This window comes from Ixodes scapularis, unplaced genomic scaffold, assembly GCF_016920785.2.
Source record: "Ixodes scapularis isolate PalLabHiFi unplaced genomic scaffold, ASM1692078v2 PGA_scaffold2__306_contigs__length_199485367, whole genome shotgun sequence".
Lineage (NCBI taxonomy): Eukaryota > Metazoa > Arthropoda > Arachnida > Ixodida > Ixodidae > Ixodes > Ixodes scapularis.
Window position 1 is genome coordinate 38,604,074 of NW_024609857.1, and position 21,061 is coordinate 38,625,134.

Sequence of the window (21,061 nt, forward strand, 5' to 3'; positions counted from 1 at the left end):
CTAGGGGGAGCTCATTGTTGTTTGAGGCAAGGACGGGTGTTCTGCGAACCAGAACATACAGAGCGAGGTACCAGGAAATGGATAGTGTGCACTGCTTGTGGAGAGGAGGACGAGACGGCTGAGCACTTGATAACCTACTGTAAAGGGCTTCACCCTATGCCTACCGAAGACAACATGGATTTAATAAAGTCATTGGGTTTTAGAGACAGTGAAGGGAGAGTGGATTTCAAGACTGTAGAGATTACCAAGCAAAGATTAAGTGAATGGTGGCAGAAAGCGAGGGAAAACTAGGTATTTTCTCATTACCTGATGGCAAGGGGGTTTTATAGCCCCACTTTCTTTGCAGTGCGGAGTGAATATAGATTTGACATTTAAATATTCTAAGCTTAAATGGTAAAACAAAATTGCTAGGTGGCATAAGCTACCATCCGATCCAAAGGGCTCAGCCGCATTCATCCATCCATCCATCCGGCGGCGGCCAGACAGCTATTTTTGCAAAGGTCTCAACGGCGCTTAATACTTTCGCCTTTCTACACGCAAGCAGTTTTAAGTATAATTTCTCTCTCTCTCTCTCTCACACACACACACACAAAAAAGCGCAACATGCCATTTTACAGCATTTGCCAAGAATGCGATTGACGCTCCATAGTCATGGTGAGGCGGCCTCGTTTAGCCGGTGCCGAAAAAACGCAGCCTCGTTTAGCCTCCTCTCTTCTTTCACTGTGACCTCGAACAATCAACACCTGTGAACAGCGTCCTTTACTTATGTAAAGTTATTACATTTGGATGGCGCCAACTGGGCCAGAGCTTGACTCCAAGCACACTTTGACGCTCAGTGGACCGAGGTCCAACTGAACGCCGACGCCACGCTCAGTATGTGCCTATGCTCGACCTCACTGCGATGACGTCTAAATACTGGTGCACGGGCTTTGATTAGTCTAGGTGGTTATATATAAGCTCAGCACCTGGTGCCTCCGTTTTGGGGCTAGAGTTTGGTTTTCGATCGAGACAACGTGAACAAAAGTGGAGCTGCCATGCTAATGCTAACTGAAGTAACTGGATCCTGGAAAAGTAGTGCCAAGCTTCCCATATGGTCACCTGGTTCATGGAATCAGCAATTTCTTCAACAAGTGTAAATCTTCGTACTGCCACCGCATGCCGCGTCGTTGCCTGGAGGCATTGAAAAATAACTTTACCGTTTCGAAATACCCAAGAGCAATGCCATCGTAACAGATCTGAGGAGATAAGCATGATCTACTATGGAAATTGCATACGCAGTCCCAAAGACGCTTATAATGCTGGCGAGGAACGGTTTCAGTATGATGATGCTCCAGAGCGATCTTGGCGAGACTTGTTCAGGACAACCCTTTCGAAGATTTGAACGGGCCAAATGAACTTCAAATGCTAGCTACATCTTGCATAAATGAGCTTCACTTTATCAACTAGTCTTCCAGAATTCGAGAAAACTGATTCACTTACCAGACAAGGCACAGACCACGGCTCAGACCTTGTACGAAGCCCCATATTCGACTTTGTAAAGGCTGGTTCATGCACTTGCAACCTCTTGTAATATCTTGCAGAAGAACACACTGGCACCATCAAATACATGACCCTGGAACTGCATTTCACTAGACTCCAGAGCAAAGGTTTTTCGGTATTGGGTTGTTTATAACAGTCAAAAGCTTTCCAAGACAATAGTAAAATAATGTGTAAAAAAATAGGAAATATATAAAAATCTGTAAGTGTTCGACAGATGGTACCAGTGTTCTCTCGGCGTAGGATCACAAGGGGTCATTCCTAATGCACTTGATCGTAAAAAATCTCAAGTTTGTGAATGAGCTATCAGTCAGTGCAAAGAGAAAAGAAAACAGCTCATGAGGCAAAGAAAAGGAAACAACAGCCATTTTTATTTTATCCAGTATCAAAAATAATCAAGTGAAGCAGCGTGTCTCCAAAAAAAAAAAAAATACTACAAACTTTAAAAAAAATTATAGATCTGCATAGAACAACAAACGGCAGGCAGGCTTCAAAAAGAGTGAAGCCCCGTACGTCGGATAAAGCCTGACTAGAGTGTGACCGTTTTGGAAGTTAAGTCTGGAATGGAACGGAATGAGGGGGAGAAAGGCACTCGGCTGGAAGGCTTTGTCCATCCAATCGGGGCAGAGGATGGCTTCCCCCGTGGAAGCAGGGAGTTGGCGAGGCAAGGCGGTGATCGGCCGGCAGCAAACGACCGGCTGCTTCAGACCTTGTTCAGCACCTTCTTGGCTGCCCGTATCAGGGGCACAATGGTGGTGAGCGAGGCGGCCTTCTTTAGGAACGGGTGCGCCAACAACTCCTGCGCCGTGGCACGCTCCTCCACGTCCACCTCGAGGCATCGGTCCAGGAAGCTCAGCAGTTCGGGAGAGCGCTTTTCCGCGTCGCGAATCTTGGGCTTGCCGTGGGTGGCGATGAGGTAGAGCGCACGCAGTGGGGTCTCGTTGAGGTAAGGCGGCTCGCCGTCCATCATCTCGATGACCATGATGCCTAGGGACCAAACGTCCACCTTGGGGCCATACTGCTTGCGTGTCACCACTTCGGGCGCCATCCAGTATGGGGTGCCGACCATAGTGTGCCGCTTCTCGTCGGGTCGGATCTGGGCGCAGAAGCCAAAGTCGGTCACCTTGACGGCGCCGTCCATGCCCAGCAGCACATTGTCAGACTTGATGTCCCTGCAAGCGAGGCGCGAGCGGTGAGTCACAAGTATGGTGCGACTATGGTCACTGAAAGCGACTGCATTTCGTATGTCTACTAAGAAGCAGAAAGAGCTCACTGATTGGCTGCTTGCGGCCAAACTGAGGCCAACGTTTCAAAAGGCATAGAACACCATCAGACCTGTCAAATAATGCAGATTTAAGGTCAGTTCATACATGCAGTGCAGCGTCAAGTCAGAGTTGCATCAGCACTAGTATCACTGCTGTGTTTGTAAACAGGAAGCAAAACAGCACTGATATGTAAAATCAGCACTGCATGGATGGCACTGAGTTAGTGCTGTACTGTATGTGTGAACAAGCCTTTACTTCCCACATCTTGAAGCATTATTTTATGTCATTGAAAACTATCTGCTTTCAGTGTCAGTTCTATTTGCAGTGTTGCATATCTCTATGGGATCTTAAATTGGTTTGCTTGTAGATTTCCCAGCATACACACTTTTTTGAGACGAGTTGTAATGGTACTAGTATATTGAGAAAATGTACACCATCTGCCGTTTTTTCTCTCTCATACAGTTAAGATGTAACAACACCTTGCTTCTTCTATCTACCGTATGGTGCATAAAATTTGCAGCCTCACACACTCATGTTGCATGTATCGAGTTCAACTACCTCTATCGTCTATATATATATTAATGCAGAATGCGTTTTAGGGCTGGTTGCCAAGTCTAGAGTGCCACAAAAAGTTATGAAAACACCTTAACACGTTTTTATTCGTCAGTGCTAAGTGATGCAACGTGATCTAAATATAGCCAGACATTTTTGCAACTTCAGCAGGAAAACTAAACTGAGGTATTCCGTGCCTGTCTTCACATCTGCAAGTTCGGGCCAGGTGACATCACTTCACACTGATGGTGAATAATATTGCGAGGTCAAGCTATCACGAGATGTCATGGTTTCACATGACAGTGATGTCACAGGACATCATGAAGTGCATGGTGGTGTTATGCGACATGACATCACGTTGTGTGGTCGTAGCGGCACCAACCTCAAAAACCAAACGGGTCAAAACCCACTGACACAAACTAACAAAATATTCTGAATCAACCAGCTTTATGCAAAATAAGGCTTCAGAGGCGATTGTTACGTCTTGTAGAGTAATTTTTTTTTTATATGCCCCACATTTTCAGAAAAGTATTTGAAATTTGTTTGCACCAAAGTTTACATATTAATATTATTGGCTTATTTCTAAAGTACAGAGTTTGCTAAGTTATCAGGCTATGCTGTTGCTAGCTATGTACTAGGCACATAGTACAAGAATGAACTACTAAATTTTTCCATTTACCTGCACAAAAAGCATGTACCAATAAATGCACAATTTCATGCTGAACCAACTTTACAGGAACAAAGAGAAGGATGATTGAATGCAATGCTATGCTGCATTTATCAGCAGGGAACCAAATAAAAAATGTTTCGGTTACCGTTTCCTGTTGATATCGGTTTCGTTTTGGTTTTTTTACGGTTTTAATATTTGCGGTTTCAGTTACTGCTTCCTAAAAACCGTTTCCTTTTTCGGTTCCTCCCATAATTTGTTTTATTAAAATCCTAGACAGCCCTTTTATAATAAAGGGTTTAAAGTAGTCCCAGATATCCAACAACGGGTCATTCACAATAAAAAGAACTCAAAAACGTCTTAGTACTTCTAATTGGCCAAAAATTACATATGTTTCTAGCTCTTACATTTCTTCATTACATCTATTTGCATTATGTAGTTGATACCCAAGCATACATGTTACCCTCGCTACTCGGGGATGATCATAATCTATATAATATAAATAAAAATAAACATTGCTACTTTGTTGTTCGGCTGCATTTGTAAACAACCCTCAGGAAGTTCCCACCAGGTGCTGGAAGAATCATTTGCACCTTTTAGTCGCTAGTTTGTTGCAACCTTAAGATGTTCAAAAGTGGTTTCACACATACTGAAGAAAGGAGCAGAACTATAGACCATTCCATTTAGCGCTCTCAGGGCGGCGCCATTTCGTTAGACCGCAGCGCCCTCTCCACACATCTGTGAAGTTCAGCAAGTTCGGGGGGGTAAAACGAGAGAGAGGGCACGCGCCCGACTCTGCTAGCAGACAGCAAACTGGGAGGTCGCCGTTCTCTATCTTCGGACAGTATCGGCGGTGGCTGTAGTGAACATTGAACTCTTGCTCGTGGCTGTCGTTATGAAGTGGTTCGCATTCTTAGAATATTTATGGCTACTCCGAAATCAGCTTTTAGCACTCTGTTGTTTTATTTCAGTCAATGATCAACTAGCGTATTTTTGTTCAGTTACTTCAAAAGCAGTGGAGTCAGACGGCAACTCAACCACTGTGTTTACTGCGCCAGGAGAGCACTTTTTGTTTTTTATTCCAGACTTCCACCCATTGCCGCTAAAAGCCTACACCAGTATGAACTATGTACAGTAAGAAAACGCCACAGCAACCGGATTAATTTTTCGCCGGAGCGACCAACCACTCTGACAGTTTTTCCTTTTTTTTTTTTTTATTATTTGCATGCAGGTAATATTGTCACTTGACTTGGATAGTCTTTTTATCGAGCATAGCATTACACAATAACTTGCTTGCATATCAAAATTCGCGCATCTGCGCTTAAATTTTTCAAAATGACTCTATTTTAAACCGAGCTTGAACGCCAGCCGGATGTTAGGTACAGCCCACTCGGTGGAGCAGACGACGTGCAAGGTGAGAGGGCATTTTTTCCCTCTCTGCTCTTCTTAGTGGAACGGTCTATAGCCCTCCTCTAGTTAACTTAGTAAAATATAGCACTACACTTAGTAAAATACTGCTAAGTGGAATAAAGTAATAAAATTTAGAGCTCGCCAGTCAGTGAAAGTTAAGCGTAATGTAAATGCAATAGGGCAAAACAAGGAATACTAAGGAGAGGGATGAACAACACAAAAAGCTGTAAAATATATTCTGCATACCTGCCAACCTGTGGACTTTCAAATTCGTAAAAGTCCCGCAGCCGCGGCGGGGGGGAATAAGCGAAGCGATATGCAGTTTAATGTCAGCTCGGCCAGCGTGCGAAACGCTTACATCACACGTGCACGTGCTACAGAATCCAAACTTCTCTCATTTTTTGGGCGGCACGAAGCACGGAAATTTCTACGTGTAGGACTTCAGGAACACCTGAAAGTATCTCTTACGAGGTTTGGAGTTCGGCATTGCACCGCGAAGCCACAGTGACCAGGAGAATGCTACAGTTGCACGTGCAACAAACACTGACGCCGTACTTCTTGCCTCGAAACTGGCCGAAGCAACGAGGCCTAACAACGTCTGAACATGCCGAACCAACGTGCACCCGTGCACCGCCGGACACACTAACAAAGGCTTTGAGCTTTGGATTGGTTTTCGATCCGTGGCCACCGGATAGACAGATAGTAAAAACCATGACGCTGCTGTGGACGGTACCTATCGTCCTCTTGTGGCGGTGCAAGATACCGCCAACAACGGAGTTACGAAAATAAGAAATAAAAAAAAAAAAAAAAAATAAATAAAAAAATAAAAAAAAAATTCAAAAATATATTTTTCGTAAGATTGGAAACAAGATTCGTAAAATCAAAAAATTAGTCCCAATTCATACATTTTACGAAAAATTCGGCAGAGTTGGCAGGTATGGTTCTGTGTTGTTTCAGGGTGTCTAATTTTAAAATTTCCAGACTTTTCCAGGCTTTTCCTGACCATTTCAGTCAAATTCCCTGACCACTGTAGAGGCAGTTGAATATACAAGATTATTATAACACAAGGCATTGAGCATTGAGGATAATTTTGCATGGGCTTAATCCAACTTGCATATTCCGAAATATTCAGGCTCGTCCAGTCTGATTCAATTAATACTTTCTTGCCGCCGAAATCGTCAGTGAAGAGGCCACTTCCGGAAACACAATGAAAACACAACGTTCAACCACACACGTCAATAACCGAATGGCAGCATGGCCGCCAGATGCACACTTTCAGATCTTCGGATACTTTCGGCTTGGATTGGATTGGTGTCTGCGGCTTTTTTATTTGTTACTAAATCTAGTAGCCAACGTTACTAGAACATCTCAGTTGGGAAACTGCCATAGAGCCCACTCTGAAAAAGTGGCACCGATCTGTCCACCAGAACCGAGCTAACAGCGATTGCAACGCTGCCATTTCTCCCGCAGCGACCACTCAAGGAACTGCACAGTTGTATCGGTTAGGAACTATTGCATTCGATAGCGTCTGCTGTGACGGCTCTATTTTGGCATTAATCGGCCATTTTGGCGCCAAAACAGATACGGTGGAAGGGATTTTAGGGATACCAACTCCAGTCTCCCAAGCAGACGTGCCACGAATTACTTCCTAAATTAGGACTTGCCCAAGTCGGGATGCGCTACCTGATATCACCGGTGAGACATGGTTGTATAAAAACAGTATTAATTGTGCCGCAAAACCTTGTAAACTAAAGATTTTAGAAAACATTGTGTGCCAGTTATTTCAAACAAATCTCTAATAAAAGTTCCTACAAGGAGAGTTCTCACACAAAAACAGGCTTTCTGAATGCTCAAGGTGACCACAGTAAAGAAACAAGATTAAGGGTGGCACTGTTATTGTACTTAACTCTGTCTCGGTGGATGCTAGCGGCACAGGTTTCAACGGTGAGTTTCCCAGCTGAGTGTTCTAGTAACGTTGCTAGTAGCCCTAACTGGATCTAGCCTAGTGCAGTGATGTGATTGGCCTAAGCCATTTTGGAGCACCTATTGGAGCAGCCAAAACAGTGTTTTGGAGCAGCAAATGTAGCGTTTGGAGCAGTCAAGACAGTGTTTCAAAGCAGTAAAAGTGGCTTTTGGAGCAGCCAAGACAGTGTTTCGGAGCAGCAAAAGTGGCTTTTGGGGCAGAAATTCTTAGAAAAATAAAAATATCTGTTTCAAGTATTGTACAAATGAAGGGCACTTTGTGTTCCGACTTCTGCAGTGTTCTAATGTGACGTGTTGTGACGGAAGTTCTTGCTTGTGTTTTTACTGCTGAGACATCCAACAAATTTACAGCGCTGTAGGCGTTGCCGAGCAAATCCGAAAAACCGCTTGCCACCATTTTACTGGTTCCCGGCATGCCGATTGTTGTCTAAAAAAGGCAAATGTAAAAAAAAACGGATTGCAAGCGTCCCGGCTGATGCCTCTGCCGTGCAATCAAGTTCACAAACACGTGAGGGCAACTTCCGCAGGCTTGTAGTTGCGCGTGCATTGTTGCCCGAGCGGAGACAACGACTGTTCGATCGAAACCGAAACCATGTCACACCGCTCCGTCGTCAACTGATTCCCGAAACTGTATGCAAAATGAAATTGTCGAGCATACGACGAAATCCATGCCAGCCGCGCATTCTTGTCAGGCAGGCAAACAAGGTACAAGCTAAACACATAAAAAAAAAAGAAGTAAAATAGTACCAGAACGCATCGGTGCAACACATCGCAAGCCATGGTCAAAAAGTTCTTGCAGAGGTTTTTGCAACGGCTGAACTCGAGACAAACAAGCGCCCTGTGCGGATTCAGCGTGCATAGATTGCCTTCTTTGCTTTAGCTCACTTCTCTTCACCAACTTTCTTTCGCAGCAGATTTTTGACGTAGCAGAATCCCTCTCAAAAGAAAGCCCACCGAGAAAAAACTAGATAATCAATACTTTGACAGAGCTGTCTTTGAGTTAAACAGGGATTTCTGCAATAATGTATGGTTTAAACAAGAACAGGAATGTTGATGAACATACGGCGATACTTAGTTTCATTTTAGAAAGCGTCATATCTGCAGCGACGTGGGGACGGCAACGCTTGACGTCGCGCGACCACGGTGACTAGAAGGCAGGGATCAAATATAGTTTTCTCACAACTGTTGCTTTCAGGAGCGAGTGCTTCAGTTCACAAAGTAACTCCCGCCGCGCAAAAACGCGCGGTTTCGTTTCACAGCATGACGGCATGGCTGGTACCCGGCAACCTAGCGTCAAAGCGTCTGCACACACCCGCAACTATTGTTGAAAAAAAAAAAAAGACGCGAGACGACATTCTTGGGACGACGAGAGCGCAAAACGCCAGATGGCGGGAAAATCATGCAGGACCGGATGAACGATTGATGCAGGGTACTTGTGTTGGTTGGCCGCTTGCGCCACATAACACACTCAAGCTCAATACAGTGCTCAGTTTAGTTTCAGTTTTGAAAGGCGAATGAAATTGTTTTTGTTTTGTTTTGTTGGTGCAGGCTTGGCGCAGACTACCCATATTTTGGCAAAATGTAGCAGGATGTAGCAGGGTTAGCCCCTTGGCGCAGTTTGGCGCAATTGGCGCAGCAATCACATCACTGCTAGTGTCGCGCCCTCAATCCAATCCAAGGCTTGGCCTGGATTTGACGGCTATTCCCTTTGCATCGGGTAGCACACTACATCGGGGGAGTGGAGCCCACGCTCTGCTTTAAGCTGAATTATTGCCCATTCTGCCCCCAAGTCCTAAAGTCTTTGCTCAGAGCACACGATGGTGTTTCCAGCTCATTTTCCCTGAATGGGCTCGCTTTTTGACAATATCCCTGACAATTCCCTGATTTTTCCCGGTAATTAAAATTTCCCTGACAATTCCCAGTTTCCCCGGTCGCTAGACACCCTGTTTGTTCCTTTCCCCAAACTTCGTTGTTCTGCACTGTTACACCTATGTCATGCTTGCCATTACCGAGCAAATGCATGTGGTTATAGAAGCTAACCAATTTCTTCAATGTGCCCGACGTTTCGAAGCCAGCTCGGCTCCTTGTTCACGGGTGACTGTATATGGGCCCAAAGGTAGCAACCTGTCGTCGTTTTCATCTCTTCTCTCTTAGCTTTGTTTTCTTCTTCTGTTTCTGTGTGTGGCGCATTTTAGTCCGTGTATGTAGCTGCTTGGAAGCGTTCCGGTGGATCGGTTCAGGTTGTTGCTTGTATTTAGTATGTGCCAAGATTCTATTAAGAGCCGCTTCCTCCAGTTTCTTTCTGTGTCGAGGATGGAGCTGCTGTCAAAGCCAATGGCGTGGCCGGTCTTCCGAGCATGTTCCGCCAGCGCGCTGCCTTGGATGTCATTCTTCTTTACGTCATACTTATGTCTACGCAAACGTTCGGGAAAGTTCTTTGTTTCCCCCACATAAGAGGCGTCGCATTCGGCACAAGGAATTTGGTAAATCAGGCCTTGAGCTTTTTCTTTTGGTGGACGATCCTTTGGAAGAGGAAGAAAATGGCCCAGAGTTGAGACAGGTTTATGCGTAACTGCAATGCCGTACGGTCTCAAAACGCGGGCTAGGACCTCGCTCGTGCCATGGAGGTACGGGACGCACATGCGGCTTGTGTGTGCTTTAGAATGCAGCTCTTAGGCGTCCGTTTCCGGGTCGAGCGGCGGCGGCGTAGTCGCACGCGTTGCATTATGGGACATCACAGTTTCCCCGCTAAATTTAGCAGGGAAACTGAATTGGTGTTGAGGCCATGCGACGCCAATTTCCCTGCTCAATTTAGCGGGGAAACTTAACCCGCTAAATTCAGTGGGGAAATTTTTGCTAAATTTAGTCCCCCCGTTAAATATTTTTGCGATTGTGGTATTTATTTGGGGCCTACATTGCCACAATTCGTATTAATAAGAATAATAGACTGAAGATATTTTAATACATCATTTTTCAAGCTCTAATATAATTTGTTGCTTATGATTGAATTGCAAGCGCGTGAACAAGTATGGCAATTAAAAGTGTCCAAATTATCATCACTGGTGCCAATTGCAGCATTTTAATTAACAAGTTATAAAATATAAATAGTCTAAAATGAATGAAAACATTCTAGCTCATCTGAGAAATTCATGGAAAACTACATTAATTGTGGGCAACGCATATGGTACTATCAAAGTCGCGACTTTTGACAATCGGGAAAACTTCCAAAGTTGCTGCCAATCCTTTCGAACCAACGCACTAACGCTGGTGTTGAATGTCTACGACGAGAACATGACGCTCGCGCAAATGCAAGTGGACATTATTGCACGCCGGCGTAACCTGAAGCAAGGCACTATTGACGGCTTTTTAAACCCCCATAGACATAATAAAAAAAAGGTTTTTAAGCTGCTGATTTTTTGGACTGCTCTATTATTCGGGCAATTTTTCCTTCCCTGCGAAGAATCGGTGGGAGACTATATATAAATATATAGTGTATATACCTGTCAGTGTCTTTATAGAAAACGTCAATGCAAAACCTCCAACGCAAAACCTCACTTTTTTTTTTTTTTTTCCATTCTGTGTTGCTTTAAAATTGTTTCTCCAACATGTTTCTGACAATATGAATACCACGTTGTTGTATTTTTCTGCCAGCTCTGCATGATGGTAAATTTACCTTGTTTCTATCATACTGGCTGCTGCTGGTCAGGAATAGTTGTGATTTTGAAAGAACCGAGTTGGACGGACATCTAAAAATTCTAACTTACTAGTTAATACCCTGAAGGTGACATGTACTGAATACATGTACCAATTGTAGGAATGCATCAGATTTAGAAATCTAGATTTGTTATTGTAAGCACCACCACTGATTCCAACTAAGTTTTCTTATCCTAAATTTAGATTGCACAAAAATATATTACCAAATGCACCACTCGCTGACGGTGACTCTCAAAAGACCGTGACATTTCAAGAACCCTTCTTTGAGGTAATTCTTGAGGAAAAACTAATATTTTTATGTGTCGGTTAATGTCAGTTAATATTGGTTACCGGTAAACAATTTATGGTTACAGTTAAGGTTTTAACGGTTTCGTTCTGGTTATGGTTGCTGAAAAATTATATTCCTAAACAGTTTTCGGTTACGGTTTGAGTCCCTGTTTACCGTATTTGCACGAATATAACGCGAGGGCAGGTTTTGATGCCCCCAAAAAGGAAAAAAAAAAAAAAATTATTACTATTATAACGCGAGCCGAGGCCGCGTCAATTTCTCGCACTCGGGGGCGTAGCAGAAGTGAAAAGTCAATGGAAATAGAAGAAATATCAGTTTATGTTTTGACTGCGCTCATCCTCACTGCTCAGGTCCCTCCGTTTACAATCCACTTGGCGACTACGCAGATAAGCAGCAGCACGGCACCTGCGCTTGTCCGGTAGTTCCTTTTTCTTCCGTGCGAGTTCAGTCGGCAGCCCACAATTTAAACAAGGCACGAAGCAGAAGCACCAACACACAAACACCAGACCACTCTGGAGCAGAAACTAAACAATGTGCAAGCAGAAAAAAAAAAAAAAAAAAAGACTGCTGAATCCAATACACGATTACACTTCTTGTTCTGGTTCCTCTGCCTAAACAAATGCCTCGTGTTGCACGATTGCCTAAACGCGGTCGTTTGTCTTGGCTTGGCTTGTGTTTGACTTGGCCCGGCTTGGCTTGGCTCGAATAGGCCAGTGCCCGCATTCCCGCATGGCGCGCGCGCCCGCGCTGTGTTTCTGCGGCGTGCCCGCGTTGTACAAACACAAAAGCGATCAAAATGCTTTTTTATGTTTTCTATTCGCCCCTTCACGTGGCCCAATAGCTAATAAATTCCCTTCCACACCCCCACTACTTTTCCCACCGGATCTTTTGCATTGAGCCTGAGGGATGACTTTCTCCTCTGGCTTTCTCCAGACTCGCACACCTCGTGGCTGAACTCAATTCCGAATATAACGCGAGGTGCGTTTTGGAGCACGCAATTTCGAAAAAAAACTCGCGTTATATTCGTGCAAATACGGTACCATGCATAACATGCAGCATCCCAGCATTAAAACTAATGCAACAAAGAAAGGTGTGAATTCTAACATAAAGTGCTACTGTTGTTAATATGGACACCCTGCAATAAGACAAAAATTTCGGGGACAAACTTGGTAAATACATGCATTTTTGTCTCATTATTATAAATGACTCGCATTACGAACGATTTTTTGGGGGAACAGAGGTATCCATATTAATAAGACATGACTGTAAGAAAATACTAAAAAGGCAGTAACACAACCAAACGTCAGGCCACTATGCTCTCCACTTTAAAAGTTCTGTCCACCCATCCCGAAAGGGGTTCCGAATTTCACCCTGCCATTTACTCAACAAGCAATGAGGAACCCAGATCATACTGGATCTCTGACTGCCACACTAGAGCCCCCAGTGCGATGGCGCCACCGGGAAAATTCCAAACATCCCGTGCACACGGCCGAGATTCGGCAGCCCCTCTGCAAGCTATAGCATTCACCAACCTTTCACAAAGGCATGCAGCCTTTTGGAAAGGAATCCAGCATCTTGAAAAGGCATGAACCCTTTCTAGAAAGGCATGCAGCCTCTTGGAAAGGCATGCCTCTTGGAAAGGCATGCAGCCTCTTGGAAAGGCGTGCAGCCTCTTGAAAAGGCATGCAGCCTCTTGAAAAGGCATGCAGTCTCTTGGAAAGGAATACAGCCTCTGAAAGGTAAGCCCGAAAGCCTGCTCACCTGTGGATGATGCCTTTAGAGTGAAGGAAAGCTATGGCCCGAGTGGCTTCCAGGCAGATGGCGGCCATCTGCTCCTCCCGCATGACAGTTTCAGAGACCACGTCCGTCAGGGCTCCCCCTTCCAGGTACTCCATCACCACCCACAGGTCTTCGCCAACCAGGTATGAGTCGAGGAAGTTGACCAGGTTGAGGTGCTTGTTCTGCCGCATCACCTCAATCTCCGTCAGTATCAGCTCTTTCTTGGGCTGCTGGGAGAGCTCCATGGTCTTGATGGCCACTTTGCGCTGAGTCGTGTTGTCCAGAGCCGTGTACACCGTCCCGGAGGCACTGCCAAAAGGAGGCCGGATATTTAATCCCAACAGTTTCCGCAGACACTGCCAAAACAGCGAACTGCGGCCTTAAGTTTCGAAACGAGGCCAATTTCTCGTGGTTTCATTTTTTCTGCAAACTTGGCATTGTATGTGCAACATTGTCCACAGGAGTTCCGACTGGGTTTTCAACTAAGTAGACACTTTCATTCTTTTTCTGCATTACAACTCTTGACATATGAAGACTAAAGCCGGGCTATAAGTTGTGTGTTTTATCACGCTTTTTGTTGGGATTCAATTAAAGGGGCCCTCCGGAGCTTTCTGCAATCGTCTGTTTATGTTGTTATATTGCGTAGTAGGTGCAAGTTAATATGTATACAAAGTTTTAGATTACAAGACCGTTATTAAGCAGATGGCAGTAGAAATATATCGGGGCTATTTTCTCTTGGAAGACAATCCCCCATTCCCTGCCCATCACTAAAACTTGACCAATGGAAATGCTGCATCTCACGGTGAATGCAAACATTATTATTGCAACACTTTTTAAGCTTGTTGTAAGTTAGAGTTTGAGAAAAACGCAAACTGATTGTGGTGCGGGAAACATAGTTCGCAATTATTGCTCCAAAACCAGCGAACTATGTTTTCTCCCCGCAAGCTTGTTGCTAGGGGGTGATGCGTCGGTGCGTCAGCTCGTCTGCTTCCCGGGGCGTGTGCAGGCGTGCGTTTGCGGGACACGTGTTCCTTCTTCCCGTGGATCCCAACTCTGAAGCCAGCTTTGCGATCCTTCACGTCAACGAGTCAAACTTTTCCTTGTCATCTGTGTAATGCCACTGCGAATTGCAGTAGCAGCGCGACGGTGCGGTGCGACGAACGACGACTGCCGAGCACAAAGTCCAAAGAGATTCCTCCGCGGGTCGGCGGTCGGCAGCGTTGGTGACGCGTAGTGACGCCGGAATCCTTCGCTTGCTATTGGCTTACGCGTAAAGAGATGCCCCTCCCGTTTTCCGGGGTCATCTCAGAAAGGGGGGCGTGCTGGGAACCTTGATAGCAATTTTAGTAGGGAAATCCACCGCGCATGACTGTAATTTTATGATTTGTAGGATCTGCAGGGCCTGTAGATTGAGTTACCGCCATAAATAGACCATCGCAGAACGCTCCGGAAAGCCCCTTTAAGTTTCAAGCTGCGTTTTATATGCTGGCACTCTTTGGAATAGGGGCGAAAAGAAGTAAGTTCACCTTAACGTTGCACCATCTAACCTCCAGCAACTATGTCAGTTGCCGTTACTGCAGACTTAGCACCAAGATTCTTCATTCTCAGAAGAATTTTAGAAGTTTACCACATGAGACCTACCCACGCCATGCATGTTTATGCTGAATTACGTTTCCTTCCTTCCATTTCAAGGTTTTAAATTAATGTCTAGTTTTAAGTCGCAACCGCCTACACCCCTTTTCATGAACAGAAGGTTAGGGTGCAAACGAGCTGGTGATAGTTGGAACATGGTAAAATGTTAAACCTTTTCATTCTTATTTCTTTGCATCATTTGCCTGCCTTGAAGGCTAACCCATGGTTGGGAAAGGGAAGTTCCCCTTTCCTCAATAACTGCAGGCAATAGACCCTTTCCAAAATTCAGTGCCATCGTGGTTCGTATAGGAGTTTAGCTTTTGCCACACCAATGGCGGTAATGAACTTGTATTTCATCGGACACCGTCACTTTCGCAAGTCAAGGGCACGCGAGGAATTGTTCAATGTGAGTTCTTTCTCAACCACTTTCAGTTCAATGGTGACCAAGAACTTGCAGAACAAAGGTCCAACCCACACAGATGCCTCGATAAATTTCTATCCACCAAAGGGGTTTTAAAGCCGATTGTGTGCCGCCCACAAATCGACTAAATCTAAGTTAAAAATGAATGCTTACGTAGCTCTTGTGTTCCATTCCTACGTCGTGTTGTATTGACCCCCTGAATGTACAGGCCTCGCATCATCTGCTTAGGAGCATCTTCAACGTCTTCCTTTATCAGTCACTAGAAGGCCGCCATGGGCAGGACACCGATGCCGTGCCACAGATGATGATAGTGATCAAAGTGGCCAGACTGAATTTCGGAAAGGGTCTATTACCTAAGCCAAATTCAAAGGTAGTCTGTTAGGTAACACCTGACACTGTTTTGCTGCACCTAGGATGGAGCTGTCACCAAAGTTTGTACTAAAAAATTACCAACCTTGTTCTCTAAACAAGTTAAAAAAAAGCTCAATATTAGCTGAAAAATATTTTGTAAACCAATCTTTAATACAGGAATAAATATGTGTTGATGTTGGAAGACAAAATCTCACCTCAGTTCTCCCCTTTCCCATCCAGACGAGAAACTTTTACCGACGCAGACGCTAGCTGCACATGGTTTTACAGAAAATATTTTGACACTGCTGCCCCTTGTTTGAAGAACATATTCTTTCTTCCAGCAACATATAAGAGAACAGAGACAAAGCAGCTAGCAGCAGTCATTTTTTTTGGAGCCGTCCAACCTCGCACTGGTTTGGAGGCCACTCACCCCGATCCCACCTTGTCCAGCAGGTTGTACCGTTCCTTAGGGTCCTCCGGGTTCACAACGGCCCCTGGAGACAAGCAAACCACATTATGGCTACGCAATTGCCCCTGGCACATTCTCTCCCTCGTGCAGCAGAGACACATCTCAAGGGAAGGCACTGTAGCAGTTAAGGCCCTAGTTCTACTACAACTAAAATGAAGATGAAGGAGCCACTGACTGACCGGCAAGTAATAAGGTTAGCAGCAATTTTTATATTTAGATATTTACATTCCAATTGTCCGGCATCATACGTTTGTGGTCGGGCCTTAATTCCTCCATCATCCACCTCACGCATTTCGTTTTCTCGAGTTTCCTTTTCTGCTCCTTTGTTGGCATGTACCCTGCCATATAAACAAGTTTCAATAAAGACTAGAAAAGAAAACGAAGCACAGGGGCTCTAGGCTCGTGAAACACAAAGTTGGAGCTGAAAGTTTGCAGAGGGCCACGATTGAACTTCGGCTACAAACATTAGGCGTCATCGTTGCGAGAGCTCAATCAGCGCGCTCCGTAAACTCCGGCCCCAACTTTTTGTGTTGGACAGGTCTAGAGCTCCTGGAAGCTAGAACCATGAGCTCGCAACTTGCTCGGACCCCTGACCACGCGTACACCTGCCAGTCAGGTCTAAGAACCCGGAATGATGCCACACTAAGTCTGCCGGAAGAAGTAATGAATCCTTATGAACGGAAGCTCGAGAATGAGGACACGAACAGAACGCGCGCCAAGGAGTAAAAATCTTTTAAGGGTCTCTGTTCTGTAGGGTTCTGTTCATTTGATGGATAAGCCAGGTTCGCCCCTAACAGTTGCAAGGGATAAGTGACTCCCACTCACGCAGCTGAGCCATGACCTCTTCATCTGACGGGCGTGGTGCCTCCTCCCGCTTGCGCAGCACAGGCGACACCTGCGGGACGGTGGCAGGGGGAGCCTCGGGGGGCTTGGGTTCCCTTTTTGGCGACTTGGGTGCCTCTGTCTGCTCTGCCAAGTTCTCATCATCACTCAGCTCTGAAAGTGTGTGGCACGGGCTCGTACAGTGGGGCCAAATCCCCACTTCTAGGGATTCTTTTTAAAAATCTTTTGATGGATAGAGTGAGAGAGAGAGCAGAATTTCACGATTTTCGATTTTTCCTGTCTTTTTCTGTCGACAACAAGACATTCATTTTGACTTAAAACAATTGGAGGCAAGAGTGCCACTCGGAAAGACTCTGAATAATTACTCACCCGGGATGGTATCGGCAATCTCCTTGGACTCCTGCTCTGCGGTTTCCTTGGTGGCCAGGTATTTGGCCAGACCATTCTTGTTTTTGATGGAATGTTGATAGTACTTGAGCGCCTGTAGGACAGCTGCTGGGTGCTGGCTCTGTTCTGTCGCACTGCATTAGCGGAAAACGTTTCCATGAGACTGGCTCTACTCCGAGCTTGCCACACTTTAACAAGTATGGAGGCTCGTCGAGCCACAAGGATGACTCATATGGAGAAAAAAGAAAAAGGCTGTAATTTGAGTCTCCTTCGTCTGATTCTGGCATCCAATTAGAAAAGCTGACATGGAGCAAACATGAAGTCAAATAAAACAAAAAGCCTGGTGTTTTCTACAGAGCACTGGTCAAACTAGTGTGCACACACTTTCCAACAAAAAAGCGACATTGGCCACATCAATATACAGTGTGTCATGCTCAAAATAGCCTTTCATTAATGAGACTAATAAATACAGTAAACTACCATAAAATCCCGAGATGCCCCTGCCCCAAAAAATAGCCCACCCCTATTTTGGACTTGATTTGTTCTATTTTTTTATACACAGAAAGATAGCCCACTCCTAGCAGTAGTAGTGTAGGGATCAATAACGGCCTCGGCATAAATGCGGCTAGTTTCTATGGCGGGATATAAACAGTGCTGACTGGGAAGTACCGTCCTTTGCTTCGTTGTCCCTCGATTGCCACTATAAAAAGCTTGGAAGGGACACAACCTAAAAATAGCAATTTTTAGCCATTCCGGCAGAAGAGAGACTTGTCATCACGCTCTGCGATAGTCGGGATGCCGTATGTCCCCCGAGAAACACCTGCCCTCATTCATTTTAATACTAACATCCTCGAAATCGACATAAAATTATGTGGCACTCACCTCGAATAACCCAAACAAGGAACGATTCGGGAATTCTAGTTTGGAAAAAGTTTGGAGTCGGTAGTCACGAAGGGTTGTAGAAAGTCGCCAATGATAAATAAGCAGACTTTGTATCTTGAAGTGTTTTGTTGACAACTTCAAACCAACTAGGAAACAAGTCGCCCTTTTTGTGTTCTACGTCGTGCCCGCCAGGTGGGACGGCGGACTACAACAAACAGGCTGCCTGTCGGCGTCGTTTGTCGCTGTCTGTCGCACTAATGGGACGCGGGTATTACAAATATGGATTGTCGGCTATGAACTATGCTGTCCGACTCTGGACCTAAACCATGCTGCGAAACTTTGGACGTAAACTATGTTATACAGCTTTAGACCTGAACCACGCTGTACAACATTGGACCTAAAACCATGTTTTACAACTTTGGACCAAAACCATGTTCTACAACCTCAGAGCTAAACCATGTTGGACAACTTTGGACTTGGACCTGTAGAACACACCTTGGCCATAAATGTCCACTGTTCTGCCGAACGTACGAGCTTTATCGGTTTGTAGAAACGGAAAATTCAGGCGTGGCACACCACGTAGAAAAAAACGCGGCAGTAAAACTCGCCTGATGTTGGCATGTTGCAGCAGCTTGAGCCATGGTTCCGGCAGCCCTTCGACGTGTCCCGTAGCGGGATTGAAGCCCACATGAACCACATGGGATACGGAGAAAGGCTGGCCAATCTGCTCGATGACAGCAGAATCGACGCTCCGCTTGTCTTTGCGTTTCAACTTGAACAGGAAGCTCATTGCTGCGGACTCGCCCACGGCGCGGCCTCGGTCGTCGTCGTCGAAGCACTCAGCGCCGCGACAGCCTGGCAAAAATGGAATACCAACACCTAGTTTAACGACGAGGAACGAGCAAATTCAGCTCGAATTCGCAACTGAGCAAGTAAGCTCGTTCGAGTAAACTTCGGACACGGCGCGGCTCGCGCGGCCCAGCCCAAACGAGGGCCTGTCATTTTGAAACAGGAAGTTGGCGGGCCCTCTTTTTTTTTTTTTTTTTTTTCTGTCTTGAAGTTTACAGGTAGTTCGGCACAGTTTCGCGTTATCGCTGGAATACTGAACGACTCACTCAAGAGCACGTCGACGATGTTAAAGGTTCGAGGAGCATTCGCCTAACACGAAAGGCTTCCCATCCGGAGCTGAGTTCAAGGCACTGGGCTGCTGGGTGGACATGCGGCGGATGTATCACACACTCACGGCGCTGCGCTAAAGACAACCACTTCCTATTGTTCTTGATTATTATGCTATGGAATGTGCCACTGCTAATGACGACGAAGATATCGCTGTATCTCACCACTGTGGCCCGTGGCGGAAGAAATGTGGTCCGCCGTGAAAGGCGCATGAGTACAAATAACTTTTGAGAAAGCTTAATAAAAATTTTAATAATTTGATAATAAACTTTTTTTAGTATTATTCACATATTAAACTATACTGACAATTTGTTTTGTTTAGTACTCGAGCTTTTATATGTCCTTCAGTCCTACTAGATTTACCAGATTTACCACCAAGCTTTATGGCGGCCATGTTTTTACACCCCTTGTCCCTCTGTTGTTCTTCACATCAAGTTGCAAATCATAAATATTTATACAAAAAATTACTTTAAAACGATTTTTTTCTTAAAAAAATTTTTGAAAACAAATATATATATCGTTAACTTAAGTTTTAAACTTATATGCTTTGAACACCTGCGGATAGATGGCCCAAGCTGCCCACTGGATCCAATGCCGTGTAAGGGGAGAGTTTGGCCAATCTCGCCAATCTCGCCGCCCTAACTTGCCGTAACGCTCCCCCCTGGACACGGCACCACGGTGACCACGGCACCGCGGCACTTTGACGTGCCAAGGAAGCTTTGAACACGCCGCCAGACCCTTGCTTTCGACGAGCTGTGCCTTTTTCCTGCGACACTGCGCTTTCGTAAAATTTTCCACGTATTCACAATGGCAAGTCTCAACAATACACAGAGTCTTAGAAAACTTATTCGGCGAATGACGACGAACGAGTAGAAAACGTGTTTACAGCACGCTGGAAAACCGCAGCAAAACGCTGGCAAAACCGCAAATCGTATCCCAGCCAGGTTGCGTCCGGTGGCTTCACTTGCGGAAGCGGGAAGCGCGATCCAGTAATTGTCATTGAGATCAGTGGCGTCGACAGCGTTGCGTCAAAATGGCGGTCGTCTCCTCTTTGCTCTTCTTCCTCTCTTGCTCCTTCGGTGCTCTCCTCCCTTTCCTTCACTTTTTTCCTCTCCAGCGCCTTCGTCGCCACACCCACTGGCCAGACTGCCCGAATATACGGCTCTGACTGGATCTAAAGTCCCATAAAGGGATACCGGGATAATACAACGAAATTTCGGCGCTCATTTTCTTATCTATATGTGTTCAAAAAAGCAGCATCACATCGAACATACCAATATCTTGTTAAAAAAGTCTCGAAAAGGAACGAATTAAACGATTAGCAAAAAGCACCTGGTGGATGTCGCTAACGCCTCGCTTGTAATGCCCGTCTAGGAACCTTGACAGCTAGTGACGGAGGTTGTCTCGCCCCCGGCCACGACGAGAGAAGAGGGGCAGGAGGAACTCCCCTCTTCCCGAGAATGCCTTTTGTGTGCCGCCGAAGTCGCTATTGTCCGCCTACAAGATTACAGAAGATTAACCCGTCACTCAAAATTTGTACAAAGGCAGCGCTTCGGTGGCTGGAACGACTAGGCCATCCTCTAGACGTCAGCCTCGCCGCAGCTTTGCTCGTCCTGAGACGACCTACGTCACGATTGCGTTGGATGTCACGTGGTCTCCGCTGGGCCTTCTCCGAGCGCTTGCCAGAGTGGGCCGTTAATAACGA

At 45.5% G+C, this 21,061-nt stretch overlaps 1 protein-coding gene across 1 annotated transcript; it reads right to left on the reverse strand.

The window, feature by feature from the left end:
* Window positions 1-1,885: 1,885 nt before the first annotated feature.
* On the reverse strand, window positions 1,886-19,542 carry LOC8042595 (serine/threonine-protein kinase PAK 1). Its single transcript, XM_029979108.3, has 7 exons — window positions 19,296-19,542; window positions 18,789-19,035; window positions 17,281-17,432; window positions 16,894-17,064; window positions 16,030-16,093; window positions 13,178-13,504; window positions 1,886-2,708 (listed from the first exon to the last, which is right to left on the reverse strand). The coding sequence occupies exons 2-7, from the start codon at window positions 18,968-18,970 to the stop codon at window positions 2,240-2,242; spliced, it is 1,365 nt and encodes a 454-aa protein (XP_029834968.1). The 5' UTR covers window positions 18,971-19,035; window positions 19,296-19,542; the 3' UTR covers window positions 1,886-2,239.
* Between the last annotated feature and the right edge of the window lie 1,519 nt (window positions 19,543-21,061).